The sequence below is a fragment of the Orbicella franksi genome, chromosome 12 (assembly GCF_964199315.1).
Source record: "Orbicella franksi chromosome 12, jaOrbFran1.1, whole genome shotgun sequence".
In the NCBI taxonomy this organism is placed as follows: Eukaryota; Metazoa; Cnidaria; class Anthozoa; order Scleractinia; family Merulinidae; genus Orbicella; species Orbicella franksi.
This window is the reverse complement of record NC_138156.1, coordinates 3,010,254-3,032,500: the sequence shown is the minus strand read 5'-3', so window position 1 is coordinate 3,032,500 and position 22,247 is coordinate 3,010,254. Positions and strand designations below refer to the sequence as shown.

The 22,247-nt window shown below is 37.8% G+C and overlaps 3 protein-coding genes across 4 annotated transcripts in view; 1 reads left to right on the top strand and 2 right to left on the bottom strand.

Moving 5' to 3' along the window:
* Nucleotides 1-2,463: 2,463 nt before the first annotated feature.
* Nucleotides 2,464-6,332, bottom strand: LOC145463741 (ankyrin repeat domain-containing protein 66-like). Of its 2 annotated transcripts, none has more exons than XM_081447528.1 (4): nucleotides 4,860-6,332; nucleotides 3,259-3,423; nucleotides 2,843-3,071; nucleotides 2,464-2,663 (listed from the first exon to the last, which is right to left on the bottom strand). In XM_081447528.1, the coding sequence occupies exons 2-4, from the start codon at nucleotides 3,395-3,397 to the stop codon at nucleotides 2,468-2,470; spliced, it is 564 nt and encodes a 187-aa protein (XP_081303654.1). In that variant the 5' UTR covers nucleotides 3,398-3,423; nucleotides 4,860-6,332; the 3' UTR covers nucleotides 2,464-2,467. The 2 variants fall into 2 exon arrangements, with proteins under 2 accessions (XP_081303654.1, XP_081303655.1); XM_081447529.1 differs by lacking the exon at nucleotides 4,860-6,332 and adding an exon at nucleotides 3,988-4,506 and having other exon boundaries at nucleotides 3,259-3,901.
* A 101-nt stretch (nucleotides 6,333-6,433) lies between these two features.
* On the bottom strand, nucleotides 6,434-12,524 carry LOC145463739 (all-trans retinoic acid-induced differentiation factor-like). Its single transcript, XM_081447525.1, has 8 exons — nucleotides 12,241-12,524; nucleotides 11,638-11,709; nucleotides 11,128-11,211; nucleotides 10,016-10,131; nucleotides 9,799-9,840; nucleotides 9,023-9,078; nucleotides 8,406-8,494; nucleotides 6,434-7,655 (listed from the first exon to the last, which is right to left on the bottom strand). Exons 1-8 carry the CDS (start codon nucleotides 12,471-12,473, stop codon nucleotides 7,619-7,621), a joined length of 729 nt encoding a protein of 242 aa, XP_081303651.1. The 5' UTR covers nucleotides 12,474-12,524; the 3' UTR covers nucleotides 6,434-7,618.
* A 69-nt stretch (nucleotides 12,525-12,593) lies between these two features.
* The window catches only part of LOC145463736 (intraflagellar transport protein 172 homolog), a 28,965-nt gene continuing 19,311 nt past the window's right edge, over nucleotides 12,594-22,247 (top strand). The window contains exons 1-17 of the mRNA XM_081447520.1: nucleotides 12,594-12,727; nucleotides 13,535-13,678; nucleotides 14,404-14,516; nucleotides 14,653-14,692; nucleotides 14,859-14,927; nucleotides 15,323-15,402; nucleotides 16,187-16,274; nucleotides 16,922-17,024; nucleotides 17,388-17,620; nucleotides 17,724-17,819; nucleotides 18,124-18,186; nucleotides 18,942-19,040; nucleotides 19,728-19,781; nucleotides 20,197-20,300; nucleotides 20,685-20,770; nucleotides 20,875-20,939; nucleotides 22,192-22,239. Of these exons, the coding sequence (XP_081303646.1) occupies nucleotides 12,689-12,727; nucleotides 13,535-13,678; nucleotides 14,404-14,516; nucleotides 14,653-14,692; nucleotides 14,859-14,927; nucleotides 15,323-15,402; nucleotides 16,187-16,274; nucleotides 16,922-17,024; nucleotides 17,388-17,620; nucleotides 17,724-17,819; nucleotides 18,124-18,186; nucleotides 18,942-19,040; nucleotides 19,728-19,781; nucleotides 20,197-20,300; nucleotides 20,685-20,770; nucleotides 20,875-20,939; nucleotides 22,192-22,239 (1,524 nt within the window). The 5' untranslated portion in view covers nucleotides 12,594-12,688. The remainder of the gene's footprint in view (nucleotides 12,728-13,534; nucleotides 13,679-14,403; nucleotides 14,517-14,652; nucleotides 14,693-14,858; nucleotides 14,928-15,322; nucleotides 15,403-16,186; nucleotides 16,275-16,921; nucleotides 17,025-17,387; nucleotides 17,621-17,723; nucleotides 17,820-18,123; nucleotides 18,187-18,941; nucleotides 19,041-19,727; nucleotides 19,782-20,196; nucleotides 20,301-20,684; nucleotides 20,771-20,874; nucleotides 20,940-22,191; nucleotides 22,240-22,247) is intronic.

Below are 22,247 nucleotides of genomic sequence, written 5' to 3'. Positions count from 1 at the left end.
ATGTTAAGGCATTGACGGAAGGGCTTTTGTTGATGGTCGTATCGATAATTATGAAAAAGTAGCTTCTTCTAAAAAAAAAACATACCGAATTCAATTCTAGAGGGCAAAAACACCCTATTCGTGACCAAAATGGCCAAAATTGATACGCTATTTACGACCAAAACGGCTGAAAACCATACCCTTTGGGGCCGCACATACCTATATAGCCCATGTAAGGGAGTACCCCCTCCCCCCCCCCCCCGGGTGTAGTTACAATGACTGGAATCATGCTGGAATCGGAAAAAAAACTACAGATATTGTTGTCCTGGGGACATAATTAATGACGATTTCAATCTAGGTAGGGAGGGGATACTAAAGTCGACCAATTATTTTACCAACAAGCTTAAGGAGCTTGCAGCACTATCCCGATCTATCGAACTTGCCTGAATCTAGCCCATTTTAACTTGTCTGACAATGCACGCACTCTCAGAAGGACCTCTTAACTTGAAAAACTATTAGCCATACCGTCTATTTTTGCTAAAATTCTCAACGGATTTCAGGGTGGCCGGGTAGCCTACGTAGCAAGTGAAGCCGGAAGGCAAAGCGCGGATGGAAGGAGGGGGACTCCTTATCCCTTCCTCGTTTACGCCTGCATCCACGACCAATGAAAGCTAGGTGGCCGGGCGGTAAATGTGACGTGCAATGGATGCAGCGGAGGTCGCTGGAGGTTTTCGGTTCGAATCACATTGCTGCACAGAGGTTATTCTCAAGCTGCTTGGGGGCCGAATAACTTCTCCCCGGGTACTTGGAGATTTGGGTCTACGAACAAGGGATTACTCTCAAACTGGCTTGGAGGCCAAGTAATTCCTCCCCAGGAAATCCAGCGAGGCTTTTTGTTTTTATTTTTGCTTGTCTCAGGAATTCCTTAATCGTATTCCTTTTCTCTGTTTTGGGTATTTTTAGAAATTTTTATCTCGCCAAAAAGGAAAAAGAATTTTGAGGAATATGGCTTAAGATTTCATATTTAGCCCGGGGTGAAATTTTAAGTTATTTTGTTCTATTTTTGGCTTTAACGTACCTCTACCTACATAGTTAATATATAATTTCAACTAATATCGCTTGATTGTAAAACTGAATTCTTCAATGATCAACTGCTTCATCAAGTCGCAGCAGAAACTACATGTACATGTTTGAATACGTTTGACTCCATACGTACGAGACTCTTTGTTTAACGTAATATATTTTGTATTTCACAGTTCTTAACATTTCTCAAACTCATTTCTCATAATTCATCAGGTTAAAACAAAGAAAATCACAGGCGTGAAGGAGGTTTGGATACCCGTCTTAATTAGCATAGATTTTCACGATTTTGCATGTACTTCTTCGTTTAATCGTTAGTTTTTGTTTCGATTGAGAAGATATATCAAACACTCAAGACAGTGTTTCATCGGCTATCCAAACACCTTGAATTTCGTCAAAAATACACCACCGCACGTCGTATTTTCAACTCTCTTCTCAGTGTTTGGATGTAATATATCAAACACGAAAGACCGCGTTTGACCACATTTCCAAACACCGAAAGAGAGTTGAAAGTGCGACGCGTAGCGAAGTATTTTTGACGAATTTCGAGGTGTTTGGAAAGTTGGTCAAACACTGTCTTGAGTGTTTGATATATCTTCTCGATCAAAACTAAAACTGAGGAGAAAACGGAGAATTAAAATCGTAAAAATCTTTTCTAATTAAGATCAGATATCCAAACACCGTCACGGTCATGATTTCCTTTGTTTACACTTGATGAATTATTAATGAGTTTGAGAAATCCCGAAGAAACATTGTCTCTCGTGTTTGATATATTACTTAAACGGTATTACGCGTCAGCAGACCGTTATCTGTAGGAAGTTATTTGGAGGTCACGTTGTGGGCTCTTGACCAATGAAAAGGGAAAAAAAGATGCATCGAATGATAAGACAATGATGCAAGAGACCGCAAACGAAAATGCTGCCGGTGTACGTAGGATCTGTAAAAGACCTGATCAGCCAAACATAGAAACATAATAATGAAGCAACGCTGATTACCACGTAGAAAGCTTAACGGGACAACGACATGATAGAGTCACATTGTGTTGAACATTGAGGTCCGTTCATCGCGTTGCGCGAGTCAGTGAAGCTGAAGAACAGCAAAACTAAACTAATCTCAATTATTTTCCAAAGCTTTGGAAAACCCTCTCTCTATTCCAAAACTTTCATTACTGGCAGACCGTTTCTGGCGAGTTTTTGTAAAACACGCGAAGAATAACTATTTTTCACCTAGCGCCTTTGCCGTACTGGAGAACTGGCGTGGACTCTTTCATCGATCTACTGGTGTTCAGTAAAGTTAACTCTACTTTACGTGTTCACAAGTTGAGCTGTTTACTATGACGGTCACAAATCTGACATTTGGACTCCAGAGTCTTGAATCTAGTATCGAGGGAAATAAACTGTGACTTGTTTTATGTTAATAAGAATGTGACCCTTGAGTTGTGCTTGTGTTGCCTTTCGTCCTCACTGTAATAAATGGCACTTATGTTCAGGTTTCCCTCTTCCTGCTGTGGACTCACTCCCATCTCTCGCCTGGTCATGGCGTCGTTGTTCGTGGACCTGCTGTGATCATCTGTCTCAGATTCACGTGGCTTGGAATTTTCCAATCTGGAAGGAAAAAAAGTTTTAACCGATTTTCTTGCCAGTCGAGTAGTGATCTGTTGGCAATTAAACTCAGTTATGCGGTGTCGACCTGACAGCACTTAAAGTCTCTCATACTTATCAGAGAAAAAGGGTTTTCTACAGGTTAATGTTTTAAATAAAAAAAGCGTGATAAAGTACCACACCTTTCAATGAACTTCACACAGTCCATGTGACCATAAATCTGAGCAACTCTTTTGGGCGTATCTCCAGTATTGTCTTTTTTCGTCACACTTGCCCCATTATCGACAAGAACCTGCAGTATTTCCACACTGCCGTTTTCAGCGGCACAGTGCGCGGGCGTCCAACCTCCTGCCATGCGCATCTCACCGTCTGCGCCATGCTCCAGAAGCTTCTCAACGCATGCCACGTGACCTTGATTTTAATAATAGAAACGAATTTTAAAAGGGAGTACTGGAGCAGATTTGCTCATAGAAAGCAGGCAGTTGTGTTTTAGGTTTGTATGGATTTGTCTGTAAATTTGCTTTCCGATTTTTACTTGGCCTGATGAACAAGGAATGCAATTAACATTGTCGCTTTACTGTTACCAGTCTTTTCCTACCTGCTGCGGCAGCCACGTGCAAAGGCGTTCTCTTGCCCCAGTCCCAGTCCTCTCCGTCTGGATCCGACTCGTCGCTCAGAAGCAGGTATTCACAGGCCTGGGCATCACCAATAGCCGCGGCCTCATGCAGAGCCGTCATCCGTAACGTCACGTTAACGACAGATCCTGCAAATGGAAATGTTTCAATGGAGGGCTCCTTTCTCTCTAAATCACAATGTTCTTGGACTTATCTGACAGATTATCATTGGTCATTTCCTCAGTAGCGGCGGATGACGCTGTTTGTTACAAAATGTTATTACAAACTGAAATTTGTGGATCTTTATATGCTTGATTGCTAGAATGAACTAGACGAAGAGTGACAGCGGTCAGTTTAAATTTGGGCCGTTTCTGGTAGCCTCTTTTATTGGAATCCGCACCAAAGCCAGACTCAAGCTGTGGCTTTCCGCAAACTACTTATTTATATTATTCAGATTACCGTTACAAAGTTCGGGTAGTTATTGCATTAAGTGTTAGATTGTAATCACCGACAGGTGATTGGCGTGTTTAGTGTATACAACAAAATGTCCCTCGCAATGCCTGACAACAAATTAAGTCCTACACAGAACAGAACACCTACAATCTTAGTATAAAATTCCCTTTTAACCTCTCATTGACGAATCTGAGGGACGTTCATCAGAAAAAAAGCCGGTTTTCCCCTTAATAGGGTCTAACAACATCTTGAATTTTAACTTCTCGTTTTGAGATCTTTAATAGGTCCTTCAGTTTCAATAATGGATAAAAAAAAAAACATATTTTGTCGGTACATCTAAAAGTTGAAACTTTGTAGCGGACTGTAAAACTAGCACACTGAGTGAATAATGAATTTGTTGATAAGTCCACTTGACGTTAATGGCTGGTGACCCTCACAACTGACGATTAACTCTACTATCGCGGGAAAGTTTATCTTTTCTCTTGGACTAGTAGATAGTATATCAAAAGGTGCCCGCAACATTTTGTAAATTTGCAATAGTAGTTATACGTCCTAAGCATAAAAATACTGAGGACCCATTTGTACCGGTGCCCGAACGTAAACAGGGACCTAAGTTCACAAGCGGTGGACTGATCTTGTAGTACGAAGTTGTCAGTGAAATCAAACAAGGTACTGGCAAACAAAAATCTTTACCTTGCGGCAAGGATAGTGAAGTAATGGAAGCTGAAACAAACAACATACGGGCTTGTAACATGCGCTTTGCCCTCACGCAATAATAATGCCAGTTAAAGTACTCTGTGAACTGTCTGAACTGGTATTCATATTACACGGACAAGCTTGTGTATTTTATTAGATTCAGTTTGATTCGTTCTTGACTGTTGACTGGAGTTAATTAAGCCAATTGTAAATTTCAGGAAGGAACACAAATTGTGAGAATTATTCCGTAAAATTCGAGAATCTGGGACCGGAAGATGTAAAAACCAGACATAATTTTGTACAAAAGAACCTTAGTCATTTTCCATAATTCACTCTATTAACCATTCAGGAATACTTTTCTTTAATCTTGGCAGAGCTCGTCATTGAAATTCTAAAAAGAAAATTGTTTCATCTCAATGGCAGATTCAAGACTTACCTTTTATTATTGCAGAGCTATTGAACCGCTTGAAGAATCTCTTCTAATCTTTCTACAATATTCAGACGGATTTTCATCCCGCCTCTTTGTTACAAAAGCTAAAGGCCAAAGACTATATGATTTCCTCGTTGGGCGTCCTTAAAAATGCCAATATGTATTTTCCATTGAACTCCGACTTACGATTCATGCTGAACAAAGTGCAAAACTAAAGGACATTTTACATATTAGTGCGACAAAGGCGCGACGCTTTTTAAATTAATACACGGTAAGTTGCTTTCTGCCGTGTCAACATTATAGAAATCAACATGAAGAAGGCGATATTAACATATGAATCTCCAGCTCCGTTGCCAAGGCAGAGTGCACCTGCCGAAAATAAGTTATTCACATAAATTAAATCACGTTGAGGTGATCGGCCGATAGAGGCCCCCGGTCCACACTACGCCAGAGAGATTTGAAAACGCAGCCTTACTGCTACGGTTAGGCCTACCGTCCACACTAATCCGTCTCGAAAATGGAACTTTTCGAAAACGCTCTTCAAACCGGAGGAATTTGAAAACGCCGGCTTTGCGTTTTAGCACGTGGACGGACAACATTTTGACTGAAAACGGAGCTTTTCGGAAACGATGACGTTTATACGATAATCTTGTGATTTACCTGCCCGAGTTTTCATCAAACACAAATCACAAATGTTGCGTTTTCAAATTTCTCATTTGATACGTTTTAGGTGTGAAACCTCCGTTTCAAATTCCTCCGGCGTGTAATAGACTTCGATGAGAAGGAAATTCTCCCTGAAACTATTTATGATATATACATTGTTGCAGCTTCATACCTGCTGTTCTCGGTTCGTGATACTTCAGATGATTTCTAAATGACCTTACACTTTGAGAAGTCAGTATTAAAAGGAGATTTTCGAAGTTGGTCATCAGTCTTGCGAACTAATACAGGGTTTACTTACGGAGATAACAGAAGAGGAAAATGTGGTCCCGTAATCAGTATTGTCCATTCATTTCCATGGCTGGATATTCACTTCACATCCAACGAAGCCTTTGGCAACATAGGATAGGGTGCACGAGTCCAGAATATGGTGATTGCTTAGTAAAGGGGTTAATCTGTCCTTCTCAGACAGTTAATTCGCCTAACAGTGGAGCATAATCTGTCTGCCCTTAATACACGATAACACGTCTAAAGCCCTGTCCAAACGTGAAATGTTTGGTGACCAAACACGATCGAACATTGTTTGATGACCAAACATTTTCCCGTTTGGACACCTTGTTTGATCGTGTTTGATAAAATTTGAACGTCGACAAACATTCTGATAAGACATTTTGCTCGTTTGGACGGTGATCAAACATGTTTGATACCCTTTGGCCACTCTATACAACATCAACATGTTGGGTCACCAAACAATGTTTGATCGCGTTTGATAGCCAAGCATTTCCCGTTGGACAGGGCTTGCAAGACGCCTACCAGACGGTTTACTCGTCTGAGACGGATAACAGAAAGCGCATGTTGATCTTCCTCAGACATTAACTTGGTTTGGATTCTGCCAAGGAAGTGACCTGTCTCTGTAAGAATCCCTTTACAAGACGAGAGTTTATTTACATACTACTCATTTTCAATGTACAAAAGAGGTAAAAAATGATTACTAATAATTATCTTCTATAACTGAAACAGTTACAAGTATCACACAGTGGTGTAACTTAAAAAATGCAGGGGAAATATCTAAAGAGAGACAACAATGTGTCTTTTGGCATTCCTTGTAACAAACAGCTCACAACTTTCCTGTTAATCTGTATTTTCCTTTTCAGATTTTTATATTAGGGTGATTAAAAGAAATATTCCATGGTACAATTAATCACAAAGCATACCTGACAAATAAGTTGATTTTTTGTCCGAGATAAATAAAGCTGCTTAGGAATCATTTATAGGACTTAACACTATATATAATATAAAAAACAATTTTCCAAGCTGAGCTGCCTTATTTGACATATCATGTTGATTGACGTGTGAGATCTAAAAACATTTTTTTGGAGTAAAAAACTTAAAACTTAACACTCATATTCATGTGTTCACCTGAAGGTGTAATGTGGCAAAGATTTTGATCAAAGAAACAATATTTTGCTCTGCTTAACAACAGAGTTGTATGCTTAGAACACTCTTGCCTGACACAGCTTTCAACTGGTGAATTATACAATATAAATAATGATAAAATTTTATAATTTACATGTAAAACTGGAAATAATAATTTAAAATGTCAATAAAATTATGAATTTCTACTACACTGATGCATGCAATGCCACTGCCATTGGAAGAAGTTTTTGATCTTTTAGACAATGTTTTAATGGATTCTGTTTGACTCTACCAATCAAATAAATCCATGCGAAAGCAGGACGGGGGGGGGGGGGGGGCAGGGGAGAGTAAAACTGTCATAGCAGAGAGTGCCAGTGTGGAACGTTGACATCTGCCAATGTCAACTGCACCTACAAGACTCCTAGATTTGATTGGTCAAATGCAATTCAACTCATCAAGCCATCAAGAAATCCAAACTTAATAAAAAACTTTGAGAAGTGGTGATAAAAAGTGGTATGAACCACTGAACATTTTGACTAAAAATAAAACTACTTATTGCTGACCAATTGCCTGTGGCCAAAAAGTGTGGAACAAACCAGAAAGTTGTCAAACAATTGCTTATTCAGGTGAGCCATAACATAACAATACATTTGACTGTATCATTGCTATTTGTTCTGTTATCCATGTCATCAGAGACCTGTGTAATGTGTTAATGCTTGGTTCTTCCTGCAAGACATAAGGCAAAAAGTCTATCAGAAAAAAATTCAACACAGGAGGCAAGAATTAAGTTAAATTAGGTCATAATATTGAAAAATTAGGTAAAGGTGTAAGTCTGCATACGAACCAAGTGGCCTATCAGGCCGGAGCTTATCCCAGTTTCAGTAGCATGAAGCGGCTAGGAGTTTTCCACTCCCCATGGATGGTATGCTGAGGGAGGCACGGTGGCCTCATGGTTAGTTCACTCGTCCTCAGAGGAAGTGGTCCGGGTTCAAGCACTGGCCGGGGACACAGTGTTGTGTTCTTGGGCTAGACACTTAACTCTCACAGTGCCTCTCTCCACCCAGGTGTATAAATGGGTACTGGCGAATTGTTGGGGAAACCTAACAAATTACGGGGGAGTGACCTGTGATGAACTAGCATCCCATCCAGGGGGAGTAGAAATACTCCTAACTGCTTCATGCTACAGAAACTGGGATAAGCTCCGGCAGCTATGAGCCATCTGCTCCAAGGCTTCACTTTTGGATGGGATGCTAGTCCATTGCAGGGTTACCCCCAGCATTAAATTTGCTGCTACCCATTTTAACACCTGGTTGGAGAGAGACACTGTGAGAGCAAAGTGTCTTCCTAAGAACACAAAACAATGTCCCCAGCCAGGCCTCAAATCTGGACCACTCAATCCGGAGACAAGCGCACTAATCATGAAGCCACCACAACTCCCTTGTTGAGAAAATTATTCTATTATCACATGCACATCACCTTTTCCTCTGAAGTACTACAAGGATGACTATTAAAACCACAGTTGATCCAGCGAGGGCACCAAAAAATATTGCATAAGGAAACCCGCCCTGAAAAGAATGAGTACAGAAAAAAGTTAATAGAAGTGTAGGGACTAAACAACAGGATTTAAATGAACCAGTCACAGAGTGAATGGATCACTGATAGCATCTCTGTAACAAGTCTGTGATAAATCTATTCATGTAAAATATCCATGGGATTTGTCCTCTGTTGTGTCTTTACCCTTAACCCATTGAAGCATGTGCTTCTGCACCCATGCAAAAAGCACCCCTCAAATCCCTGTGCTGCCCTTAACTATCCGGTAATTGCCTTTACCACCCTTACTGACAACTTTTTGGTCATGACTCCTATTGTTCTAAGACAAATAGCTGATCAGAATCGGTCTTCTGAGCATATTTTTAGAGGAATTTAGGGGTCACAATGGTTAACAGTGTAATACGAAAAACATAACGTGCACGCTTGCATCATCCTTTCTCTTTCTGCCCACCAACTTGCTAACCATTTTGACCGCTAAGCTTTCAAACTGATGGTTGCAATACAAAACAATAAACTACTGATATAAAACAAGACCTTAATACCTTTACTAAGCACTTGTAACCAAACCAGCCTGGTTCACAAAGACACTGTGTAAACCCTGTACACAAGAACATAAATTCAAGTTAAGGGGGATAGGATATTATTGTTTCTTACTTCATTAATGAAGCAGCTTTGCTAATAAAAAATTAAACTTTACGCTGAGAAAATTCACATATCTGATCAAGGCAAATTGAAAAATTGAAAATTATGGCAATTTAAGCTGAGAAAATTCAAATATACGAGGCAAATGTTAATCATGTCAGCTGAAAGAAGTATGTCATAACCTTTCGATAGGCTCATTAGAATGGACAAATTTTGAGATTTTTTTTAATTTGACAATTTATTTTCAGCTGATAATACAGTCAAGCCTCCTGTAAGCGCTTATGGGAGGTGATTGCTTACGAGAAAAGTCAATTTTGAGGAAATATCTGTCATTTGCCATTGAGAAATTTCCATCTCTTGTGTTACCCAGGAATACGATAACATTGCAACACCTTATTATTATCCAATTTCTGCTCTATTATCTGTCAAGTGGTCGCTTATGGGAGGTTAAAACCGAAAGAAAGTTTCAAGCTTTTAGTTCTGAAAGTGGTCATGGTCGCTTATGAGTGGGGGTTGCTGACAAGAGGTTCAAAATATAGTGATTTTATTGGGAAACTTTTGGTATTTTGGAAAACTGGTCACTGAAGAGAGGTGGTTGCTTACAAGAGGTACCGGTAGTCACAGCCCGTGGTTCGACTGTATTACTATTAAAAATAATACAATTTTATAAACATACCTGGTCCATTTGGAGAACATGCAGAATTAGCAGGACAGGTAACTGAAAAATAACCAAGTCCAACATTAAGTATTCTTCTGGTCTGTTATGGGAGTTCTTCAGAAAATTAAGCAGGATGCTAACTTCCACTTGTTTTGCATTTCTCAGTCATCTCTTAAGGAATGGCTTTTCAGCCAAAAATAAAAATGCTGCTTGACTTAAGAAATAGTCCACTTACCATTAATAAAACTGCATGAATTCTTCTGACCTTCACACCACCTTTCAGAGCCAGTTGTAGAGTGATTCGTCCAAAGACTATTTCCTCCTGTACAGTTACATCTACTTGGTAAAACCCTGCAATAACAATTGCATTTTTGTGAAATTTTACTTGAGTAAATATATTTTTAACCTGGTAATCAAATTTCAGTTGATAATTATAAAATTCTCAAATTGGGCTATAATTCCTGTAAGGTTTAAATTCATGTACGCCACATTTGAATACATTTTACAGAAAATATGCTGTATTAATGAACTTTTTTTTTAATCTATTACTAAGGTGCATATAAGCTATAATGTTACCCCATTTAAATCCATTGTTTTTGACTCTTGTAGGAAATCCTTCATTGACCGTTGTAAGGTTTCAATTTATGTAAGGCACAGTGGTTAATAGAAAATGTGCTATGTCAACCAACTTTTATCATTTACTACTATTCACTATTTATTTACTAGTTATTACTCTTTTATTATTTGCATGTATTACTAAATATGTAATACAGTACAGATGTAAATGAGATGTTTTTAAGAATGCGAGAACCTCATTCAATTTACAAGTTTCTAAGTATCTAATCCCTAGTGAAGTTCTCACATTCGTAAAAACATCTCATTCACACCTGGATGCCATTTTGCATTGTTGCTGAAGATGGTTACATTACATTATTTGAAACATCCCATTTTAAAGTTATTTTTTAACATTATTTTCAGTTTTTAATATATATCTGGAAAAATCTGTTAACATCTTCTGTAAAAATTGGGCATCAGTCATCCTGCTTCCTTAAATGGTAGTATGGAGTTACTGAACTACATGTGCTTCAGTAAAAAATCAAATAAGGTTCTTATACACTGTACTATGCACATGTGAGAAAGTGAGAAACTGTCCTTTACAGAATCTGCACGACTACCCAGATTGTATTGTAGTAGGAAGAAGCCTTCCAACTCTGTAGTCTGAGAAGTTTCTGTCGCACTATTCAAAGAAGGTGTCTTTGAATATGGTTGGACACAATAGTTTGACAATCAGTTTGAAGCAAGTGGAGGGACTGAGTTAGGTTTTAGATCAATATGTTCCATACTTACACTTCTGAGAGGTTGATCAACCCCTTAAAACTGTTGACAAACGTTTTGTTGTTACATTCAAGGGCAGGATTGTCCTGCAAGTATCTGTAAAAGATCACAAAACAACAGTTCACTATATATAACTTACAGTAGCTTGTATGCCCGTGATTTCTACAGTTTTTACCTATTGGACTTGGTGCATATAATGTAGAGTTTATTAACCTCACTGGTATAACAGAGAAAATGAAAAACTAATTGATATTAATTTTTGTAGTTATAACCCTAAATTATACTATTCCAACACAGCGGTTTGATGTGTAAGATAAGGTTTGTTCCTCCCCCTTAGTTATTCTTTGTTAGAAACACAATGCTAAATGATTTTATGTCTTATATTAAATTGAGGGGCTAGCTGCATAGGAAAAGTTTCTACCACTCAACCACATTACCATTGTTAATGTTTAAAACAAAAATAAATAAAAAAATTGTTGATGACTATAAAACAGAATATTTTACACAATTCCTTATACTTACAACCATCTAAGAGCCACTTTTAAAGACTCCAAGCTGGGCAAAGTTGTTAGTGAACAGTTACTAAGGTCCAGCCTGAAAAATGGACATTAAATTTGTCGGCAGAATGGAACAAATAACAAAAATTAACATAACAGCTTAGGGTAAATTGTTATTTACACTAACAATGCCGAGACCAACAACTTAACATACCGAAAGGTCACTGGATTAATCTGAAGAGGAACTACAGACTATGGTCCTCAATGTCCATTCCAGTAAAGTCTGTTGGAAATGAAACCATTTTTTTGCAAGAATATACCCCCCCCCCCCCCCCCCCGCCTCCCCACTGAAAGATGACTGCTTTCAAATCTGATTTTGCTATTTCTGCATTTTAAGGTGCCTTAACGTTCTGGTTTTTGGCAGCATTTTTTTCTGTCTTTACTGCCAAACTCAAAAGGAGAATTATATGAAGATTTGAAAAGTCGGTAGGTGGTCTGTTAAATAAGCTAAGTTTACGTTGGAATTGAATGAAACCAGTAATAAATGGAACATGTTAGGAAACTACATAGTCATTGCTTGAGATCAAACGATGAAGAACTTGAAAGCGTTCCATAAACGTTAACTTACCCAACCACTTTTCCATTCTTTACACAACATCGCCCTGAGGTAGTTTCATTTCTGCCACGATTTCGGCAGACTGTGGTGGTGTTGTTAGCTCCACAAGACTTCGTTCTACAAAGCTCGAATGCGCTTGGATCCCTTGTTGATTCCCATTGAAAGCTACCTGTGCTCGAATTTGCAATGAGTAAAATAAAAAAAAGTAAAAATTCTATGTACAATCGGTGAAAAATTAGATTCATATTTACAGGTAAAAAGGAAAATGGCTTCCTTGTCGTCTTGAGCTCATGGGAATCTCCTGAAGGTCATGTGACAATTGCCATGAGCAAGCCCGCTGAACAGAACTGTGTCAGTATCTAGGATACCTCAAGCGCTAAAACATGGCGACTGCACAGTCATGAAAATGTTGATTTCATATGTAATTTTCTTGTAAACTTGGGGGATCTAACCCGTCGAAATGCAACTTCGGTACATGAAAACTCTTCTAAACCCGCAGGTAATTGTGTTAATGATGTTGTACTTCCTGATTTTGTTCTAGAACTACAATTAAGTTTCATCATCAACAACGAAATGCAGCTCCCATTGTGATCATTTTGATGTGATTAGCTACTCGGATAACCTACACACGAAACGATTGAAGAGCCAAAGTGTCAGTGGCATTTTGATCGTTTTCTCTGCCTTTTTATCAGTCAAAACGTCATCGCGCTTTACTGATATCGACCCATATTACTACTGTTGATGGTCAATCTGAAAATACAAGCTCAATAAAATTAGGGGAATTAAAAAATAAAATTTTAAATTAAAACACCACTATATTTTTTATCCTCTTTCACTGCATGTGGTTTCCTAACCAATGAAGTTGTGTGGACAATATTGAGTAGTTGAAAGGCGACAAGAACTTCAAATTTTTACACGTTTTTTTGAGTTTTTTTTTTGCATATCAGTTTGTTTTTTTTTTTTGTGATGGTAAACATTCTTTTTTGTTACATCTGTTATTTAAATGAAGAAAAATCCACAACTGTCATTTAGTTGAAACATTTGCAAAATACTGGAAATCATAACAATGACTGTTATGTATTAGTTAACATCCCTTGCAACTTCCTGCTGTCATATTGCAATGGAACATGGAAAATGCATGGCCCAGTAGTTAATCCTCTAATTGAGTAGGAGGAGGGGCTGAAAGATACAGATGAGGAGGAAAGTCACCAGAAAATGTGGTGCTGTGCTGGCCACTTCAACCCTGAATTATAAATAAATAAGTATCAAATCAAAGTTAATATTTGTTAAATTTTCAATATTTAAGGATGGAGCCTGCAGGGTGACAGCAATGGCATGGTCACCAAACAACACCAAAATGGCGGTAGTGACAATGGATAGAGTTGTTATACTGTATGATGAGCTTGGTGAGAGGAGAGACAAGTTTTCAACAAAGCCAGCAAATGCACAGGTATTTTCTCGACTTGATGCCTGATTTGAATCAGTATCCTGACCAGAAAGGCAAAGGCAGCAAGTCTACTTACAGTCAATTCCTACCTTCTTGGCCTAATCACCATTACCGTCACCCTGTTGTTGCAGGATGAATTTAAGTCTCAGGGGGAAGATTGTCAAGAATAACTGAAAATAACTCCTGATATTGCAAACGTCCCTTGTTATGCACACCAAATTGTGTTTGTGAATGTGTGCATTGTAGTAGGAGTTGATTGTATGGATGCGTTTTATTGTTCAAGTGTGAGCTCGTCTTAGCTGGATTTCAGGCAACTGCCTGATGCAGTTAAATGTTTCATTGCTGTCCTCTTGACACCCACACAGGTGGGTAAATAGGTACCTTTGAGCAAATATGCTGTGAAGTAACCCTGAGATGAACAAGCATCCTGTCCAGGCAGGAGTAGAAGTACTCCTTCCTAGACATGCTACAGAAACTTCATGCTATGGAAACTGGGATAAGCACTCCTCTCTCTATATATAATCTTCTGACCCCTATGCAGACTTAATCATACCTTACCTGTTGGCAGTTAGCTCTTTGTGTTCCACTGTAGGAAACCAATGTTGGTGTATTTTGGGGCTATAACATACATATTTTGGATTTGCTGTGTATTTATTTTATAATATAAATTGAGTATCTTGTCTCATGGTAGTAATAAGTTATGTTTTGTTCTATCTCACATTTGTCAGGCTGGAAAGAAGAGCTACATTGTGAAAGGGCTTGCCTTCTCTCCAGACTCTACCAAGATTGCTGTGGGACAAACAGACAACATTATATTTGTTTACAAAATTGGAGAAGAATGGTAATTTGAGTTAATTTTTTTTAGTATACATGACTTGTTTATTGTCTTTACAAAAATTCCTAAAAATTATTAATGATTGTTATATATATAAATAAGAACTTACGCATTAATCCACTATTTCACCTTGCAATTTCAGGGGTGATAAAAAAGTCATCTGCAACAAGTTTGTACAACAGGTTTGTTATACAATGCATTTACAATCTTTTTTTCGCTAGAATCATTAGTTATTACTACTACAGGTAGTTATTTGTTAACTTCAAACCGTGAGAGCTAAAGTCTGTACAAATGCTTCTAAAGCCATTAGTAGCTCATAATCAATACTTTTGTGTTTCTGTATTGCAGAGTGCAGTCACATGTTTGATATGGCCACCTGAGCAACAAAACATTATCTTTGGATTAGCAGATGGAAAGGTAAATTTACATACATGTAATAGCATGTGCATATAATAGCTACCTGTCAGGGCATCAACATACTTTTTTTCTTATTGTCACCTTATTTTCAGCAGTTCAACCAAGATCAGTACAGGGGTCATTGTTTTAATTTATGGAGTTAAATCAAAATTGTGCCAACATCGAACCTTTACTGATGGTCATCTCTCAATAACAGCCACCTTTCATCATTTGTACAATTCCCATTTTCACCCATGTGCCGATCCATACAAAAATGTATGCTTTACTCTTAATGGCCAGCTAATTCTTCCCTACTGACTAGGCAGGATGGCCATTGCAAAGCAGTTTGACTATGTGATCAAACTGTTTCTTAACATGAAGTTAACCTGCAATGCCATCAACTTTGAACTTCACAGGTCCGTAGTGCAAACCTTAAGACCAACAAATCAACAACACTCTATGGGACTGATAACTATGTTGTTTCTCTGGCTGCAAAGTAAGTTGTTCCAGTTACTGTGGACTGCTATTGTTATTACATCTGTTTAGAGCAGATTTCACGTGAATGTCTAATTTGCATTGGCTTTGGTTTAGCACTGACAGTAACGAAGCGATTGGCTCAAAAAACTTGTACCTTTTTGTCATCTAATCAGAAGTAAACCTAAAACTTATTTTATTGTGACTCACTTGTACAGGTTTTCTCAGGCTTTGCATCAGCTACATGATATGCAGGGTTCCAGATAAGTTTTCAAGGCATTGTGTCAAAAAGGAATTCCAATGGGTCAATTCCCACTGCTCACACTAAATCATTATAAATTTTCTGTTAATTTGTCGGGTCATGTAGCTGATCTTGTTGGGTTTTTGGACCCTTACTTATCTGGAACACTGTACATGTATTTGCTTGGAGGTGACACTGATCTACTGAATTGTCTGCGTCCTTTGTGGTTGACCAGAGTGATTGCTTTGGTTTTAGTTTTACAACACTCGATTGAAAAATGCCTCATGGTATATTATATTTATTCGAATTAGCACCCACCTCGAATATTAGTGGCCATCCTAAAGGCAGTAGAAGTTAATAAGCGCCCAGCCTCAAACAAGTACCCACTCCACCCCCCTCCCCGTCCCACTCAAACTCGAATAAGTATGTAAATAATACTAAATACATATAGATGGGGGGCGATACATATAATCCAGGGGGATGCTAATAAACAGGGGGCTTATAACTGAAATCTTCTGGTACACTGGTACCAACATACTGTGACTATTTGTGTATTATTTTATAGTGTATCAGGGAAAGGAATTCTCTCTGGTCATGTTGATGGAGCCATTGTCAGATTCTTTTTTGATGACGAGGGAACAGGCTTATCCCAAGTACGTCAAACCTTAATGATATCAATTTTATATGTTTTATTAATATTACTTTCAAGTTTTTCCAGTAGTGCAAAGGCAAAAGTCAGTTGCCTGTAGCACCTGGGCACTTCTAGAGCACAGTCCTAATAATGTTACAGTAGTTGTTCCTACAAAGGGCCTGTTAGGACATGAAATCATCACTAATATTTTGTGATGTAAATTTATTTATTTATTTATTTATTAAGCTTCAGCCTTCTATTACATATAAAGAAAAAGAAAAAGAAGAGGAAGCAAAAAAAAAACAACAAAAAACAAAAAAAAGCAACAACAAAAACAGACAGCAAAACAAAACAAAATGGCCAGGGGAGCCACTACAGCTTAGCCAATTACAGCGGCCCCCTTAGATATAATTAAGAGACAAAATTATACAATATATATAAATCTAAATCTAGTATAGGGAGCTTAAAAGCAGCAATGCGGTGGGCGCGTTAAGGCCTTAGCGGTATTGCACTTTGGGCAAATTGTCCGTCACTTCCTTATATCTTCTTGATCAAAAATATCGACAGCATTTGTATAATATTTGTATAAAATTTGTATAAAATGGAAATATCACTATGTAGTTATATATCAACGTAAGTTTTCTTCATTCACCTGTTTTACTAACTCAGGGACAGTTGTGTAAACATCCATGTCCTCCATATGCTCTATGTTGGGGCTCTTCAATTGTGGCTGCAGGATGTGATAAAAGAATTATAGCTTACGGAAAAGAAGGTAAAACAATTTTCAGTGTATTGTCCTTCTTGTATATCTCTTCATAAAGGAGCATGGTAGTTAGATTTCTTTACAAGTTTGTGATAATCTATTATTGAGTCTGATTATGACTTTGATAAGTGTAAAAACATACCACTACATGTAGTTCACAGGCAACCCAAAAATGGTCCATTTTGAAAAATAGTACTCAACAAATCACAGGAACCCACTCTCAGGGTGAAAATTGAAACAGATAAGAATGTGGAAAAACACATGACATGTTATTTCAATGCTACCACTTTCAAGCAAATGCCCGAGGATGTTCTTTTAACAACTTTTGAACTCCTTCAATATGATTATGACTTGAACCTTTTCTTTTGCTAGGGAGGATATTACAGAACTTTGACTACACCAGGGATGATGATGAAAAAGAGTTTACCGTGGCGATTTGTAGTCCCAGTGGACAGTCTGTAGTGGTAGGAAGTTATAACAGGCTACGAGTGTTTAACTGGAGTCCAAGGAAAGGTTCTTGGGATGAATCAAAGATCAAAGAAATTCCAAATCTTTACACTATCACCTCCATGGCTTGGAAAAGAGATGGCTCCAGACTTGTTGCTGTAAGTGGTTCCCACCCCATTTTCTATAAAAACTGAGTCATACATGTTAAAATACATGCAAAGTTGCTTTTGTACTTAATCTCTGAATGCTATTTTCATAAAGGGAACTCTGTGTGGTGGAGTGGAACTGTTTGACTGTTGTTTAAGACGATCAGTTTACAAGAACAAGTTTGAAATGACCTATGTTGGGCTTAGCCAGGTTAGTTTTTTTACTTTATTAATAAACTTATGAGGATGAAGAGCTACATACTGAAGAAAACAACATCAACAACTTTAGGAGAGCCATGCAAAAAGTAGTTTGATCTTAAACAAATCAACAAAATATTAAATACACTGTAAAAGAGATTGAAGGCCAAACATTGGACAGAGACAACAAACAAACAAATAGATAGAGAGAGAGAGAGAGTTTAAGAACACTGGTTGAGATTCTTACAATACGTAGTCTCTGTGTATTTAATTTGTAAATTATATCACTTGGCTGAAATATGTTATTATCATTGCAGGTCATTGTAAAGAACTTGTCGTCAGGCACCCGTGTTGTTCTCAAATCACATTATGGATATGAGGTACTCATTCTTTCTCTAATTTAGATTTGCAAATTGTGTGCAGGATGGATCGTGTAAAGTGAAGTGTCTGAGCAAATTTTACTTAAATCTCAATATCAAGAATTTGACAACTTAGTCTCAGTTCCTCAATAAAAAACTGTCTCTGAAAAAATTGTAAATAGTAAAACGTCAGATTTTGTTATTACACACTCCCTAAACTATGAGCACTCCTTCCTCTTTTCTGCAAGTTCACTGAGTGAGAAGAAACTAAAAATAATTGAGGGAAAGAAAAAGCAAAAGCCGCACAAACACTAAAAATATTATATCTCTGCAACTAGTGTTTGTGCAGGCCATTTTTTGTTTTCCTTTTTTTTCTCATTTGATGATTTAAGAGAAAAGAGGAACCAGACTGCTTCAAATTTTATCACACACAAGCCTAGTCACGTAAACATCTCTACAACACATGTAAGTGTTGGTAAAAGCTAAAAAAGCCATAAGATTATACTAATGGGTTTATTAGCTAATGTTGTTACTAATCATTTGTAGCACCCCCTCTGAGTGTAGTACAGTCAACCTTGGACAACAGCAGGGTGCAATTTGTACAGTTCTTTGAGTACAGTAATTTGTTTGACAATGAATAGGATGAAGTCTATAAGAGGAAGGGTGAGGAGGGGCTTAAGCAACAGTTGTTGATTACGATGTCCAAAAGACAGAGTATACTAAACTAGTACTAAGTCTCCAGCTGTAATCGCTACATAATTTTTTCTGTGTCATAGATTGACAAAGTGAGCATCATGGGTAAGGACAGATTTCTTGTGGCATACACAACAGACACTCTTCTTGTTGGGGACCTTACATATAACAAGCTTAGTGAGGTGCGTATGCTTGAAGTAAATAATTCATAACAGTGAATACATAATCTTTCCCACCATATGTCCTCCAAGGTTAAACCTTTTAGCTGATTGAGAATTATGGAGGCTCTGGATGAACAGTGACTGAAAAAGTGAACTCATAATGCAATCTAATAAAATTCGTCCATGATCTAACACAGTGCATGGGAGGTGCAGTGGCCTCATGGTTAATGTGCTCATCTCCGGATCGAGCAGTCTGGTTTTGAGCCCTGGCCAGGGACATTGTGTTGTGTTCTTGGGCAAGACACTTTACTCTCACAGTGCCTCTCTTCACCCTGGTGTATAAATGTGTACCAGCAAATTTAATGCTGGGGGGGGGGGGGGGGTAACCGTGTGATGGACTAGCATCCCATCCAGGGGGAAGTAGAAATACTCCTAGTCATTTCATGCTACAGAAATCTGGATAAGCTCTGGCCTGATGGGCTACTTGGCTTGTATGCAGGCTCTACCTTTTTTTTCTTTTACCAACACAGCACATTTGAACAATAATTGTTCAAATGTGCTGTAGATTGGTCTAGATTCTTGACAGACTGACAAACATGTTACTTTCAATCTTTCAAACTCTTGGTGATTTCTTATGTTTATGTTTTTGATCTCTAAGTTCATTGACACGTTTTTGAGATATTAATTTCCCTCCCTCTTTCATTTTAGGTTCCTTGGCAAGGCACAGGTGGAAATGAAAAGTTCTTCTTTGAAAATGAAAATGTATGCTATTAGTATATATTGATTCTTTAAGTTGGTTTCTGTCAGGATAAACTGTTTTGCAAATGAATTGTTTCTTTTGTATGTGTTTGGAGGGAAAGACAAGACTTGAAAATTGAACTAAAGTCAACATGAGTGATATTCCCGGTTATGACTTTGTTCAACTAAGAGAGATTGAAAATTAAGTGTTCTACTTGACACTGGTCAGCAAAACCAACTGAGTTTGGGATTTTTGGTCCCAATAGCACATGAACTGTCAAGAGCTTGTTTAGTTTAGATATCTAAAAGGAACAGAAGTGGCTCAGCGTGGTGTTTTTACATGGTGTTGTACAGTTGTTTTACTCTTTGTTGAAAGTCTTTTTGTCTGTGGCTCTAAATTATATGTGGAGTAATGATGTGTCTAAATGCTGTTTTATAGGTCTGCATGGTTTTCAATGCTGGTGAGCTGTCACTTGTTGAATATGGAAACAATGAAATTCTGGGAACTGTGAGAACTGAGTTTATGAATCCTCATTTAATCAGGTAAAGCCGGTAAAATAGAGCCTCTATGCATGATGACCTCAGACTAGTAGAAATCACCACCAAGCCTTGATCAATTTGAAAATGTAGCTAATATTTGCAAATTTTATCATGAACAAATTCCCAATTTATCAGCAAAGGAATACCCATGTAAAAATAACACGAAGGTGCCTAAGGTGTGAAACAATTTCATGTAATCAAGGCTTGGTGGTTAATCGTGCTAGGTAAGGTTGCTGGGTAAGACCTATTGTGTAACTCTTTAGCACATGGAAAATTTTTTTGACTGACTGTGTGGGTTATTTTGTTCGCTATGCGATATGGCCCAGCACCAACAAGGTTATTACAAGGCTGCATTAAAATAATTTTCTCTTGATATCTTTATTAAAGTGTCCGGCTGAATGAAAGGAAACAAAGAGGAGTTGACAATAACAAAAAGATGGCATACTTGGTAGACCTCAAGACCATCACTGTTGGTAAGTAAGGAAATTATGATAATTAAAACTATTGTTGACAGATTAACATTCTGGGTTACTGATAAAAGAAAGGTTATTTATCCATTTTTTTTTTATTTTTCCAGTTGATCTGTTAAGTGGATTCAATGTTGCAACAGTAAACCATGATTCAAGAATTGATTGGTTGGAGGTAAGAATTACCCTATTGACACTGAAGTGCATCACTTACTCCTTGAAGTTCTCTGAGTCAGGAGATGACTGTACTGTTTTTGCTAAAACTTTGCTTTTGTATGTCTAAAGTTTCTGATTCTTGTTAATCAATCAGTATTGTGAAAAGGTCAGGGATACTCATCAGAAAGTTTGAATTAAACCTCTATTAAGGAGACCAATTTGGCCCTCGGTTGAGCTTTGTTTGACCCCTTAAAAGATACCTCTTTAAATGGACATGATAACGTTTGTTAATAATTTCTACAAGTGCTACCCTAAAAGATACCTTGATGTCTAAAAATACTGGTGTTTCATTATCAACACCCTGAAAGAGACCAAATTCTGTGATTTACACCCCTAAGTGAGACGACGAACATCCCCAACCTTTTTGCATGGGAATGGGAGTGGGTTGTTTCTAGTTACAATGTAGGAGTCACCATGGATTGTATAGATCGTTTTCACGTGACGTCATCAAATTCCAAAATCCAAAACTAAAGAGCCACGAAAATTTTTATCCTCATAAGGCATAAGGGGATCTAAACTTAAATCTGTTTACAACTTTTCAGCTCAATAGTGTGCTTGGTTTAGAAACCAGTGCCGTTTGAAGTTCAGAGTTATGTCGGTGCGTGACATACCACTCCGATTGCGTTTGTGGAGAAATGTACACTTATCTAATGATTTGTAGCCTTTTTAGGAGTTAAAGTGTTAGGAAAAGTGCTTGTGTAAATGTTTGTTGGTTCAGTTCAGATAATTAGTCACCTAGATAGCCAAAGTAAGTTCCAGATGTTTGCACTATTTTCCGACCGCCATGTTGGTGGAGCACAGAGCTCCACCAACATGGCGGCTCCATACTGGGCTCTGTAAATTTGCGCAAAACATTTCGACGAATATCTGAAGTTTGGGAAAACGCAGAGACCCAAAAATTGGAGAAGTGTCTCCTTTACCTGTCTCCTATAATATCAAAATTTCTTGACTTTATCCACTGAATAGTTTTCGATTTATTTTTTTGTTGTGTGACAGTGAAAACCATCTATTCATAACTTAACCATTCTGTTCCCTGTTTTTGAATGAGGGCAAAGTAAAGAAGATATGTTAAGATTTATAATTTTGATGCAAGGTTCCTTAGTTTTGTTTTCTTTATATCACTTGTACTGTATGGTTCTGTGATCTATTTTCATTTTCGTTGTACTTTAAAAAAGATTTCAGATTGAACAAATATTTAACTACTTTCTTAGCTCAACGAAACTGGAAGGACACTCCTTTTTCGAGACAAGAAATTAAGGGTGAGTTC